The 15,010-nt window shown below is 42.9% G+C and overlaps 1 protein-coding gene across 1 annotated transcript in view; it reads left to right on the plus strand.

The window, feature by feature from the left end:
* The first annotated feature begins 2,114 nt into the window (after nt 1–2,114).
* The window catches only part of Atp13a5 (ATPase 13A5), a 129,127-nt gene continuing 116,231 nt past the window's right edge, over nt 2,115–15,010 (plus strand). The window contains exon 1 of the mRNA XM_075967586.1: nt 2,115–2,454. Coding sequence (XP_075823701.1) covers nt 2,395–2,454 — 60 coding nt within the window. The 5' untranslated portion in view covers nt 2,115–2,394. The remainder of the gene's footprint in view (nt 2,455–15,010) is intronic.

Consider the following 15,010-nt stretch of genomic DNA (forward strand, 5'->3'; position numbering starts at 1 on the left):
GATTGTAGTGTCAAAGATGGAAAGCCTCGAAATGTTGGAAGCTGTTACTGCCTGTCTTAATTAAACCATTTTTCCCATGTAGGTAACTCTACAATATTGATGAAACAGATTCCAGTAAGGCTATGGTGGGTAAGCAGAAACAATAACAAAAGAGCCCTTAGACCTAGGTCAGACATCCAAATCTGTTTTTACCATTAGAGCAGTGATTCTCACCCAAACTAATGCTGGGCCCTTTAATACAGTTCCTCATATTATGGTGACCCCAACCATAGAATCATTTTGTTGCCACTTCATGACTATAACTTTGGTACTGTTATGAATTGGAACGTACATATCTAATATGCAAGATATCTGATATGTGACCTCCAAAGGGGTTGCAACTCACGGGTTGAGAACCACTGTTTTAAACTGTGAACTGGGCATTGAGAAACTTGTCTCTGCCAAGGAGAGTGTAAGGCATGGTTCTAACCTGCTCTACCTTTCCTGCCCTCTTTATTGAGTAAGACTCATGCACCAGAGCCGGAGATGCACTCTTTTCTTTTGGTCACACAGTCCCTGTGCTTGAAGCACAATATCCTCACAGGCATTTTCATGGGAGGGAAGAAAGAAAGTGAAAGAGAAAGAAAGAAGAGAAAGAAAGAAAGAAAGAAGAGAAAGGAAGAAAGAAGAGAAAGAAAGAAAGAGAAGAGAAAGAAGGGAGGGATGGAGGGAAGGAAGGAAAGGAAGAGAGAGAGAGAAAGAAAGAAAGAAAGAAAGAAAGAAAGAAAGAAAGAAAGAAAACAACAAAAAACTTTCAATACCAGGACAATCGGCCCCTCCAGCTGCTGTTAGTTATCTTTATTGTCATTATTTAGGATGCAGTCCTGGACCCACTTTAGACAAGCAATGACTCACTGGTATATTTCATTTTAGTCATGTCACCCAGACACAAACCTGATATTACTTCAGCAGGAAACACGAGTGGGATTATGAGTTAAAGACCAAGAGTGGCCATGCACGCCTTTCACTAGGGCTTGATAAAATCCTCACATCTGAACTTGACGTTGGACTGCAGCAATGGGACACCATTAGGTTTCCGGACAAGGAACACCTCAGTCGCTTTGCTGACATGAAAAGCTGTGACCCTGTGTTTGTTCTCATCAAGGGATGCCTCCCAGGGCTCAGGAATTACCTTGATCTGCCCTGAATGTTGAGGAGGACACATGAGTGCACTCAAGCAACGGGTGATGCTTTCTACCTTAGTCAACTTTCTCCCACAGCAAAGGGTCAAGGATTCCCTTCAGGGGACTAGAGGCAAGAAACCACAAGGAAAATGGCAAAAAATCTCTCTCTCTGTCTTTCTCTGTCTGTCTCTGTCTCTCTCTCTCTGTCTCTCTCTCTGTCTCTCTCTCTCTGTCTCTCTCTCTCTCTCTCTCTCTCTCTCTCTTTCTTTGTGTGTGTGTGTGTGTGTGTGTGTGTATGTGTTTAATTAAAAATTGACCAGTTAACTAACTAACCCAAGAATGGGTCCATTTTCTTACTCCCTTTGAGAAAAACATCAAATTCAAAAGTGAGTATTCAGGGGTGGAAAATTCAGGCTATATATCCTTAGTACTCAGTTCTCTTGCTTTCTCTCCCTCCCTTCCAGTTTTGTAAACTGTGGAATCAAGCTATTCCATAGTTCATTTTCCAAAGCACCTCTCCCTGATTAGTGCTATGATTGCGGCAGAGATGATTGCCTGTCTCTCCCTGGAGGAGGCAGAAGCTACACTTGCCCTTTCGCAAACATCATCACGAACCCTCCTATCATCCCTATAATTACCATTGACATTTTACATATCAGAAACCGGAAACTCAGATTATAAGTGATTTATTCAGTGTCATCAGCAGAGCAGGGATTAAAACTCCATTTCTTCCCCCTGATTCCAGGAGGGGTCCCACTCCCCCTTCCTCCAGTTTCCATGGCCATGTTCACTGTGTTCACAGCTTCTCTAAATTCCAGAGCTTCTGCAGCGCTCAGGAGACAAATGGGACTGGATTGCCTTGTCCTTTTAGCACGGTGGCCATTCCTGTTCTTTAGTGGGGACTCTCAGGGGCTGCATGTGAAATTACTTTTTAGTACAACAGCTCCCCCCACACCCCATCGTTCCTTCAGTCTGGAGGCACTGCACATGTAGCTCAGTAAATAAACACTAGGAAGAAAAAACACACATCAAGCAGATAAATTAGCAGACCAATCCCGTGGCTGTGGAGAGCCTTCCCTTTCTTCTTTGTTGCTCTAAGCGGCAAGGTGCCAGCGGGTTTTGTAAGCACCTGGGAGCAGCGATGACAAGCAGCGCCTGAACCACAGCGGTGCAGGTGGCTCCCGCAGTCCCCCACGCAGTAGTCGGAACGAAGCCACACACGCTGCTCTAGATGGAGAAGAGCAAGAATGGTCACCAGGCTTTGCTCAATGAGGGAGAGGAGAACGAGCTGGTGAGTCGCCCCTCCGCTCATGCTTTCAACAGGTGGGCCAGGGCTGTTTTTGCAGGGACAGTAGAGGAGAGAGTGTGGCGGCCATGGTGCTAGTTCTAGCCCCCGGCAGGGTATGGGTCTGGTAACATGGTGGGGAACCTGCAGACACCGAGCAAGTGGTAGCTCTGGATGACAGAGTCTGTGAGGAGTGGACTGTGCAAAGTGTCCAAGACACTTGTTAGAGTCACGGGGGTGTGTCCCCTCCATGGTGCTCACTGAGGTTTCTCCCCCTGGCCACCTGGGTCACTATGGCATTGGACAAACTGGTGAAAACAGGAAGTTTCTTTTCTTATTCTTTTCCTCTTGGTTTGTCTGCACAGCCTGGGCTTGGTGCTCTGGCGGAAGTCACCAAGTGACTGAGATCAAGGGAGACTCGAGGCACCGAGTGCTGAGAAGCGAGGCTGAGTCTGAGACTTCAGCACCTTCAGTTTTCCTCTTTCTTTTCTGCTTGCTTTTTTCCCTTCTGCCCCTCATTCTAAACTTATATAAATCGTAAAAAAAAAATAGCCACTAAAAATTTGAAAGCTCTATAGTGTCCGTTTGATGCTGGGCAGTTCATATTTATGATTTCACTCAGTCCTTACAAGGCAGTACCGAAGAAGCTAATCCTATTACTTAGAAAAGAAATCTGAGACCAAGGAGATTAGGTAACTCATCCAAGGTCATTAGACTGGAAATCCAGCCCGTTCCTTGACTCTTTATACTCTGGCCTGTCCGCACTCCAGCAGTGTCCCTGATAGGGGCAACGAGAGGAAGACTTGAGAAAATGACAGACCAAAGAGACAGCAGACTGAACAGAGGCCGAAATGAACCCAGAATCATGGCTTATATATCAGAAGGGGTCAGGTTCCCACCTGGTCTCTTCAGCCCTTCAGAAATCATTACCTGGAGCTCTACTGTTCTTATTCATTAATCTTATTTATCATATTGGTAACTAATTAATCAATTATACTTATTTATTAGTAAGTAATTACATCTACAGCTGCGCTGTGCAGTAAGATGGCTACATTGTGTTTTTCTTTCAAGTGCGACAGAGGCCCTGATCCAAACGGAAAGGTCCTCTATGTGTAAAAGACATGTTAGACAGAGAATTTAGCTAAAACACGCTGTCAATAATTTCTGTATTGGTTACATGTCAAAACGATATTTCAGGTAGATTGAGTTGGATAGAATCTATTACACAAGTTAATTCTATCAGCTTCCTCTCGCTCCTTATTGGAGCTTCTGGGGAATTAGAAATGACAAAGGTAGCCCACTCAGAGGCATCGCTGTACCTCACTGGACTTGGCGATAGCATCCCTCTCTAGGATCTGATTCCCCGTTCACCACTGTATGGTCTGATGTTTTTCACATAGCTTCGCGTTGCGTTCACTGTTTCCTAACTGTGTGTTGCGTTTGGCATTTTAGTCCTCCCATTTACAGGGGCAATGAGAGGGCTGGGAGTTCTGGGAATGGGCCGGTGCTAGGGTTTTCTTTGTGTTTTTTTTTTTTTACAGTTGATCAAGTACTTACAGAGTTGTCCACTAGAAACCTCTACTGGGATTATTATTGGGAATAACAATGTTCTGATAACCTTACATCGTCAAGGCATTCTGGGAGAGAGGTTGGCCATGGAGCCTCCTCAGCAAACCTTACTCTAGGGCAGGCAGCACAGAAGCAAGCTTTCTTCCAACCTGTGTGTAACTGGGTGAGGTGACCTGGAATCTGTGACTCAGCTCCAGAAAACCATTGTTTCGCAGTCCATTGCTCAGTGCTGTGGAACCTGTAGAGTTCAAAGAAGGAAAGTCGAAAACATTTGGAGTTTTTAGTCAAACCGTCAAAGAGCTAGATCATATGCTGTGGAAATGAAATTTCTGAAGAAAAACAACCATTAGATCCACGTCAGCCTGGGTCTGGCTTAGTGTTTGCATTGGGGGCTGCAGAACACTGAAACTTACAGCATCTCCCCGCCTGCTCTCCCAGCCCTGAAGGTTCTCCAGGCCCCGTGTGACTTCTGCTTCCGCACACCACTTTAAGTAGACGATCTGTGGCAAGCGGGTGAGAGAATCTGAGGTGAAAAGTAGACACTGTTAGAGCAAATAATAAATTGCTTCAGTCCATACCCAGGAAGAATCTTAAGCAGATGGAGAAGGCCTGGGAATTCTTCCAGGGAGGCCTGGGGTTATTCTGCTGAGCTCAGCATAACTAGACCGCCTCGCATTAGCTTGGAGAGCTGAGCTCCATCGTCATTCTCGACTCCCACTCTCAGGCCGGAGTCCTCCGAAGTAGAGCAACGGAACACCACTGTCCTGTCACCGGTCCAGGTGATCTGAGGCTCATTTTGCCAGCACAGTGGCTGGGAGGATAGACACACTAACTTTACAGGCCGTTGCTGGCCTTCCCAAACCCCAGCTCTAATTGGGTCTCTCCCCTTTATTTTCTTTGTCCTAAAGCTGTGCCTCTGCCAGGTGCGTCTTCCAACTCCACTATTCACAGGCCAACTTTTCTTCTCTCTTGTTAGTGTTCTGGAAAAACCCCCAGCTTCACTGACAGTCCTAAAAGCCTGCATAACACAGACATGCTAACTGTATCACAAGGCCCAATGGGATGCTCTTGGCCTCAGGATGACTGGGGTTTAAACTTTGGTTGTTAGGTCAGTTACTTAGCCAGAGTCACTTGCAAATGCCACTTTGGTTTGAGAGATTCTAGGTGAAAAAGGCAGGAAGGCGGGCAACAGCGAATCCCAGAGTCTGGAACACAGTGCAGTTCTTTCTGAACCTTGATGAAGACATCATTGTGTTTCTGTTCCCACACATAGGGACACATGGGATCCTTCATGTGCATGTGTGTATGTACATTTGTGCACGCATGTGTGCATACATGTGTACATGTGTTTGTACCACGTGTGTGAATGTGCGCATAGATTCCTGAGTTTTCTTCTATTGAACCTCAATAAGAAAAGCAAGGATGGTCTCAGTGAATGACATGTATTGTTTTACTTTTTATTTATCAGAAAATTTATTTAATATCTGTCCACAAAGGTGGATACATTTGTTAAGTGTATCTGAAGAATTAAGATATAAAAGCAAAAGTGTTATTAAAATTCTTGCCTGTAAACCTTACAAAAAACCCCAAACAAGATAAAGTTGTTCATCTCTGATTTTTTTTTCACTTGGTTGTTAAAGTTGAACAATGAATTTAAAATAGTTTATAATTTTTTTTGTAAAAGTGACATAAACTTAATGCTTATGTATAGCAGCTATAGGAAAGGAAAACAATGTATAAAAGACAGAAAACATCACTTTTGGCAGACACTCACAATCCAAAAATAGTACAAGTCTTCCACATACCTTTGCTAAACCAACTCATACCCCACTGCTCCCATCGGATTGTTGTCAGTGAGAGAAAATACAGTAAACCAGGGAGCCCAGGTTTCTTATTTGTAATATGGGCTTAAGTTGAGACAACAGTTATCTTGGGTAGATTTTAGATATGGGCAAGACCAGCAGGAAAGAGGTTTCATCTATCATTTTAGTCCAGTTACCAGCAAAGGCCCAGCGCTGGGTCACACACCACTCACCCTTCTGTTTCTCTACTGACTTGAAAGTGAGGTCTTCAACAAGTTTCCTATCCTGGGGTACAATCCAGGGGACTCTGTCATCTTCTGAAACCTGAAGTGTATCATCTCAGTCACAAACCCCCTCAGGTCAGGTACTGGACTGTGGTTTCAGCAGCTTTTAGGGACTGGATGTCAGGAATGAAGGCGCTGCTGGCTGCTTCTGTGCTCACATCACAGCCGGACTCACTGCCATCGTTGAGAAAATCATCCCCAGGTTGCTCCATCTCCTGTGATACAGACAGGTCCGGAGGCACACTGTGTGCACATTGGCCTCTCCTTCAGCATCCTCTGTTTATGAGAACTCACTGTGCTTCTGAGCATGGTGTTCACTTAGGCCACATGAGGGTCGCCAGTATCACTTTCACTCACAAATGGTGCCCCGTGCTCTCCTTTCGTGCTGATACTGACTGCTTGGCTGTCAAGATCACAAATGGGAACCACTCAAAAAAGGAAAGTGACTGTTTGGCGTGGAGGGCAGAGAATAATAAGGATAACATTTCGCATGATGGTAATGATTGTCCCACAGACAGGAACTTCTCTAAGGCAGGGGATCCGGGCTGCTGTTAATTAAATGGTGTGGAAATCTTTCTAGACTTGGCTGGTTGTCTGAAACCAGAACCACTTGCCCTTTTACCAGGTAAGTTTTGTGAGGGTCAAGTCCAGAACATGGAAAATGCTGTGACAAGAACGGGGTTCATTTACATTATGTTTAGGAGAGGCAAATGGGAAGATGCAGGCAGACAGGCTGTGTTAAATCTATTTCCCCTTTCTCGGATGAAAGCTTGGGAAATGGGAAATGCCTGAGTGCCACCGTCATAGAGACAAATGTATGAAGATTAGTTTCTATGAAAAATCAGACGCGAGTCTACAGTTCATTGCACTATGTTGTACATTTCTTACACCCATTAAAGGACACCCCCCCCATTCTCTCAAAAGACATCCAAAAGATCAACATTGAAAAGTGCATATTCAAATATGAAAGGTAGTTCTACTGGCTTCCTAGTGGTACCAGTTAATATCTTGAACAACTTGAATGAAAATAAGCTTATCCATCTCCATGTGATACATGACTGTGAAGGAGAGATAATATCAGGGATAGAAAGAAGATTAAAAGTTCCTTTAGGCTGGATTGTGGAACAGATACTGTAGATACATCTTAACAGGCCTCATTGGGTTTAAATTTCTAGTAATGTATATGGTGAGGCATGGCAGAGATATAGGCTTGGTTAGCTGTGTGTGAAACAGCAGGGGAAGTGTTTGGTTTTTATTAAGAGTGAATTTTACCAGTTTATATAGCCATAAACAATTAGTTCCGGGAGATCTTCGGAGCAGTTTGTTTGACAGAACAGTAAAAATAAAACTGGTTCTGCTGAGTCCATGCTTAAAGAGAAAACTTCCGGGAAGTTTTCTTCAGTGTTTGTCTTAGCTGGGGTTTCTATTGCTGAGAGTGGACACCATGACCACAGCAACTCTTACAAAGGAAAACATTCAATTGAGGCTGACTTGTCGTTCAGAGCTTTAGTCCATTATCATTATGGTGGCTGGCATGCAGGCAGACATGGTGCTGGAGAAGGAGCTGAGAGTTTTTCGCCTGGGTTTTCATGGTGACATACACTTTCAGAAAAAGATTTAAGAATACATCGTTCTATACTTTCTGTTGTTTCAAGCAGCTAAGGTCAGTAAGTGGCACTAGAAAGCTAGTTGGCCTATGAGGGTATACACGGCCTGTGAAGGACTGAAACCCTCTGAAGCACACAGTGAACTCCCACTTGCCAAACATAGAATCATTGTCTTTTTCATAGCAAGGAATTGGATCCAGAAACTTTCTGAGCCTCCTCCTTTGAACAGTGATGCTTTTATTTCCCACATGGCCTGTCAGAGAGCATCTCATTTTGTTCCCTGGCCTGAAGGCAGAGCAAACATTGGTTCTAGAAACTGTCCCTGCTAGTCTGTCAGCATGTTGCTATCCTACAGTCTACACTCATTTGTTTCACCAACAAGTGTCCCTGGTTGTCCCCTCACTTGCATGAAAAGCTCATAACTGCATGGTAGAATTAGTTGGCTATGCTGATGCCCATAACATAGTGACAGTATATTTTTTAAGAGCTGGGTTTTGACTGGCATTGCTATTGACCGAAGGGTCTCTCTGACTCTTAAACAAAACACAAGGCAGAGTGTAGTAGGCTGAACAATTTAACAATTGTTTCACATCACCAAAATTTAGTTTGTTGTTCTAAAAATAGAATAATTTATAAATATATATCATATTTATTTTAAGTAACCAACAAAGCCAATTTCACTATTATGAAAATTAAATGACAGAAAAGTAAATAATCAAGAAATACTTGCAAAAGCAGATGTGATTCAAGACCTTCTCTTCTAGGTATGGTGGCTCAACTTATAATTGCAGAAAAGAGGAACCATGAGGGTCACTCAAAGTTCTGAGCCAGTGTCTTGTCCACGTAGTAACAGAGAGGGAAAATCTCTGTCTCAGATCTTTAAAAATAAGTAAACGCCGGGCGATGGTGGCACACGCCTTTAATCCCAGCACTCGGGAGGCAGAAGCAGGCGGATCTCTGTGAGTTCGAGACCAGCCTGGTCTACAGAGCTAGTTCCAGGACAGGCTCCAAAGCCACAGAGAAACCCTGTCTCGAAAAACCAAAAAAAAAAAAATAAGTAAACATACAAATCTAAATAAAACAAAGACTTCCTCTTCCTACAAAAAGTGCTGTCCCTTGAAGGAATGCAAGATATAATGTGCAAAGATATGCCTAGGCTGGTATTCGGAGATAGTATAAATTACCACATGTAGCCAAATTGAGATAAAAGGCTTGTGAATGAAGATCACACCAACGTGATCCACTTAATGTGCATAATATTACCTTGACATTGAAGAGAAATTTGATGTCCTGGCATGGGTAGAGAAGAGAGTAGAGTTTTAGGAATCTCTCTCCATGAAAATTTAAGGGAATGTGATGTGGTGTGTCCAAAGAGACGAGACACATGGGGAATTGTTAATAAACAGAAAGGTGGTGCTGGGCTTGGTGCTTAAAAGGAAAAGATAGCATCTTATGAATTCTGCCCTCCCAGAAGGAAACTGATCTCCTCAGCCTTGATTAAAGAGACGAAAGCAGGATGTTTGCACAGAGAAATGTTCTAAGGCAGTCAGAACATTCTCGCCCATAAAATAGCCAGACACGTCATAGTAAAGAAAACCACAAGCAAAACACAAACAGAAGCAAAAGCAAACTCAACTGTCACTGCTCTTTCCAGAAGGCAACTGCAGTAGGGAGAAGGTTTTTGCTATGTCTTGGATGAGTAACTAACTCTGTACCATGACACTGTAAGGCAGAGGGAATGTGCTGTAAACTGTAAAATAAAGCCTTTGTTCCTGAGCACTTCGTCCATGTACTGCTGTGCCGACAGCTGTGCATATCCAACCGAGAATTTCAGATGGCCATAGCCATGAACAGAAGACAAGAATAAAGGAGCCGTGGAAACTAGTCAGTTGCTATTCCAGACACAGTGAAAAATTCAGCAGCAGGAATGTCCCGACACTCGAATATTCCTTCCCTCGGGAATCTCACCCATGGCGGATCCTCCTCTGTTGGCAAGAGTAGGAGCTACCTGTGTGAGAACAAAGAAGGACTGTGAGAAGTGCTTTTTCCAAGCCTGTACCTCATCAGATGTCTATTTTATGCCTGTGGAAAGTGGGGCTCAGTTAAGTAACAGAAGATATACGGGATCGCACTGCGTAAGCCTCAGAGGCAGGATGCTCTATTACGTTGCTTTCTCCTTACACAAGCTGTATTTCTATCCCCTACCCTGTATGTGGGTGAGTTCATGATTTAGTATGTAGTTACTACATTCAGCTAATCTTTGAATTAATTTGGTCTTCCCTCAAGCCCTTTCCTCCAGTTTCATAGACCATAAAGGCAAGCAGTGTTATTCGGGGCCTGTCTTTGACTTTCACTTTGACAACTTGTTCTCTTTGGGGAAAGTAAAAGATCTACTTAAGCCAGTGGATCAATCACCTTTAGAAATAACATTTTGTTCTGCATGTTGCCTGTGGCCAAATTATTCTATAGTGAGTTCAGAGGAACTAGCCGCTAATCTGCGGAAATATTGTTGAAGTGTGTAGCAGCCGTGACGATATTAACTCAACACATACTGAGTGCTCAAAACGCCGCAGGGACCAGGGCGCATGCTTTCTGGGTTGTCTTATTACTATCTCAGTGCACCTGCAGAAGATGGTTATTGATTATTCCCATTTACGAAGGAGGAAAGGGAGGCACCAGGACATGTGCCATGGGTTTCCGAAGTCGTACAGCTGCCTAAGTAATGGAGTTGATTTGAATTTGATTGTCTCGTGACACATGCTCAGCCTTTAACTGAGACCAAACTGTTTCTGTTGTGTTCTATAAGTGGCTCCATTTTTTACGTGAGAAGTCCAAGTTTCAGCCAATTTAAGACATAGTTGGCAAGTGGTAGAGAAAGGAATAGAAGGAAAGAGCTTCTAGAAGGCACTGGGATGTGACATAAAGAACCAGGGCTATCTTGTCAGACCTGCATAGAGGCTTGGCTATGAACTATGACATTATATGCAACAGCCTCTGTAGAAACAGCATGCGTGTACTTCGTTGTCGCTCGCGATCCCAGGTTCTGTGTCCTGGATTTAGAGAAAACAGTCAGAGCTGAGGGCTACCTCCTGGTGTCTGAAATTCAGAACTCTAGTCAGAATCAAGAAAGCAAAGAATGGCGGTGTTTAGAGAGAAAAGCTCTCAAACTGAGTCACCCGACATCTTGCCACTACGTGGTGGCAAGTCTGGTTTCTGGCCTCCTGAAAGGTAGATTGATCCCATTGCCAGCCCTAATTGGCGTGCAGCAACCAGAAATTGAGCCACCTCTCCTTTGCCTGAAGCTCTTACAAACCACTGTTCTCAAGGAGTCTCCTTTACCTCTCTTACATCCCTCCCTTTGTCATGACCACTCCCCCAGGGCTGTGTTACTAGTGTTATCCAGAATAGAGAGATGGGACAGACTTCAGGAAATCAAAGCCCGAAATCACATGGGTAACAGGCGGCAAGACTCAGTGTCTGCAAGGAACTGTGTGGAAAGAACAACTTTATTTTCCCATCCCCTTCCCTATATCTTCATTTAAATGATCTCTGGTTATTTCTAAACTCCATCTCTTAGTGGACGTGACTGGTGTTGTATGATACAAATCGTTAGGAAAAAAAATCGAGTGACCCTGTTTGGAGAAAGAGTCATCAAAATTAAATTATACTTGAGATTAATTAGCATAAAGGAAATGTATTATGATAAGCTGTCATCAGGAAGTACTGGTTAGCCAAGGGGAGCATTAGAACAAAGGAAACAAAGGAATGCCAGGTAAAGCAGCAATGCTTTCAGAAAGACCTCAAATCCCACTTGGGACCTCATGCCCTGGGGAAAGCTGAGAAGCGGTTTACAACGGACTCTCACCAAGGTCTAGGAGGCTCATTTGTCAAGGAAGCAAAAATATCGCTTCTCTTCCTCTTTGCTCAGGAAAACACCTACTTCAGAATATTACTTAGATATTTATAAGCTCCTTTCTTCCTTTCCATTCTCCCTGCATTTCCTCTCTTTCTGCCTCCTCCAGTTTTCTTCCCATCCTCATACTAAAGACTGAGTTCAGGACTTTCTTTATGTTGGACAAGCTTTCTGCCATTGAGCTATATCTCTGGACCTTTTGTGACTTTTATTTTGAGACAAGGCTTCACTGAATTTCCCAGTTTAACCTTGAATTCATTTTGTACCCCAGGCAGGCTTTGAACTAGAAATTTGCCTCAGACTCCCAAGTAGTCAGGTGGGCATTTTGGTAATAAGATATTCCCAGCTTCAGAAATAAGTCTTACAAGTATCTGTCTTAGTGAGGGTTTCTGTTGCTGTGAATGCACACCATGACCACAACAACTCTTACAAAGGAAAACACTTAATTGGGGCTGGCTTACAGCTCAGGAGTTCAGTTCTTCGTCATCACGGCAGGAGGCATGACAGCACACAGGTAGATATGGTGCTGGAGAGGCATCTGAGAGTTCTACATCGTGGCAGGCAGCAGGAAGAGAGAGACACTGGGTCTGGCTTGAGCATCTGAAACCTCAAAGCCCACCCCCAATGACACACTTTTCCAACAAAGCCACACCTACTTCAGTAAGGCCACACCTACTCCAACAAGGCAACACCTCCCATGGCCTATGGGGCCATTTTCATTCAAACCATCATTGCATCTTTACCTATCTTGGCAGTTCTTTAGTAGGGATATGATTTTACCTCTACTTTCATAGATGCCAGTTCCTGCCTAAGATTATGTCAGCAAACTTCCTACTTCAAATAGAAATATTATTTATTTGTTATTTTGGAGACAGGGCTTCAGCATATAGCCCAGTTGACATGGGACTTGCTATATAGTCCAAAATATCCTAAAAACTCACTAAGGGATAGGAAGCAGAGCCACTAAGGTATGCACCACCAAGTCCAGGCTTTTCATTTATTGGAGCTTTAGATTTGAGATCCTTTTTCCCCCTTTCTCACATATTCCCATTAAAACCATTAAAGTTCCTTTCATTTGCTTGGGACATAGTGTCTTGTAAGCAAACCCACCCTACTTCTCTTTCTCTTACACATTTTATTGGCAGGGATAAACACAGTGATGCCAATGAAGCATGGCACTCAAGCATACAGCTCAGCAGCTGCTGTCAATCACTCCTGTTCAATCTTGACTTGTACTGGAGTCATATACTGCTTTTTTAGGACTTGATTTACTCACCGTGTTCTCTGGAATATATCCACATTGGTATAAGTATTAGACGTTACTTTTAAAAACTGCTTTGTGGTATACCATTGGATGACAGCACAAAATTTACTATGCTTCTTCTATTGCTAGACCTTCCTTGGCTTTCATAAATACAGCTGGTCTGAGTACTTTTATTTAAGAATCTTTCTTTCTCTCTCTCCCTCCCTTCCTGTCTCTCTCACTCTGTTTCTCTCTCTTTCTTTCTCTCTCTCTCTCTCTCTCTCTCTCTCTCTCTCTCTCTCTCTCTCTCCTTCTTTCCTTCCTTTCTTTCTTTTTACTTTTTTTTGTCTTTTTTTTGAGACATAGTCTCCCTGTGTACCCCTGACTGGCCTGGAGCTCAGTCTGTAGACCAGGCTGGCCTTGAACTCACAGAGATCCACCTGCCTCTGTCTCCCTGAGTGCTGGGATTGAAAGTGTGCACTACCACCGCTCAGCTCAAGATTTGTAAAGATGAACAGATATTCATCTTTCTTGTATAAAATGCCAAGAGTTGAGTACTCATGTCTGTAGCAACACAGCTTTTAAACATGTTTACACCAATTCACACTTCTACTGACTTTACTAATTTTACCCAGTCTTTGCCACCTGAAGTACTCAATACTTCTAATTTCAGCTGATCTGTCTTCTATTGTGGCATCAGTGTAACTCCAAAGTCCTCCAACATGGTGTGTAAGACCTCTGGCTTGTTTCTTTTCGGTCTGGTCTCGGCTGTACTAGCCTGTGACACATCATTGTGGCTTTCGTTCCCAATTCTTTAACAAAGTCCCAAGCTTCCTCTTGAAGGTTGTACATCATTTTCTGGCTTCCTGAAGTTGTCTATTCAAGTCTTTCCCCCATTTTTCAGTTTTATTTCTTTTGTTCCAGTTTTATTTCTTTTTGATTGATTTGTAGCTATTTTGTGGATTCCAAATACACATTCCCTTTACTATATAGGAAATAAACAATCAAGCCTCCTAAGTGGCTAATCTATCTTCTCCAGAGACCCTTTGAAAAACAGCTGCCTTTAGCATCAATGAAATCAAATATGTTTTTCTTGTTTTAAGAATTACTAGTCTACCTAAAGTTTTCTCAAGTCATCTTTAAAGTGATTTGTTTTCACATTTAAATGCAAGTGGATTTTTGTGTACGACACTTAGATAAAAGGGAATCTCATTTTCCTGAGCATCCTTCCCTTAGCTCCGTCCTGCCCAGACAAGTACCCGAAGCCCCTGACTGCAGTGGTTGCTTCTTTGGAAAGACAGTGATGGTGTTTTAGGTCCTTTCTTCGCTCTGTTCTGTCATTCATCGTCCTTTTTTTTCCGTATCATGCATTTTAGGAAAACTGAGTGTTCCTAATTACCCGGCTATGTAGGCAGTTTCCAATTCTGCTGCTGCCAGTCCTACATGCTTCCGTTTTGTTCTGAATTTATTTCTTGGCTACCCTAGGTTCTTGGTATTTCCCTGGAAGATTTAGAATCATGTAACCAGTGACCAGAAAAGCACTTGGTGAGCCTTTAAGTGTGAATGTAGTACCATTTTCCAAAATTCTTGCACCTTCCCATTTATTTAGATCTTACTTTCTCAGCAGTAATATGGAGTTCTCAGTTCAAAGGCTTAGCACATCTTTCTCAGATTTAGTACAATGCAATCCAATTTTTCTTGATATTATTTGTACTTGATTAATTTTTAAATTTATATGAATATATGTATATATATAAGTCCATATGTGTTATCTATATTTACCTACCATCCTACAACTTTAATGGATTCACTTACTAATAGTTAAAATCACTCAGGAGATATGTAGATCTCTATGAGTTTGAGACCAGTCTGGTCTACAGAACAAGTTCCAGGTCAGCTAGGGTTACACAGAGCAACCCTGTCTCAAAAAACAACCCACCAACCAACCAAACAAAAATAGTTACTCTCTATCTGTCCTTAAACAAATTACTTGTATGGAACTATGTACATCTATCTCTCTTTTTCCCTGCCTCTCATACAAACCTTTTCATTCTTGCCCCTGAATGTTAACACTGAGAACCACACCGGCTTTCAAATCACTGCATTCCTAAGACAAATACTGTTGAGCAATAATGTTACCTTTT

Source organism: Microtus pennsylvanicus, chromosome 1 (assembly GCF_037038515.1).
Source record: "Microtus pennsylvanicus isolate mMicPen1 chromosome 1, mMicPen1.hap1, whole genome shotgun sequence".
Lineage (NCBI taxonomy): Eukaryota > Metazoa > Chordata > Mammalia > Rodentia > Cricetidae > Microtus > Microtus pennsylvanicus.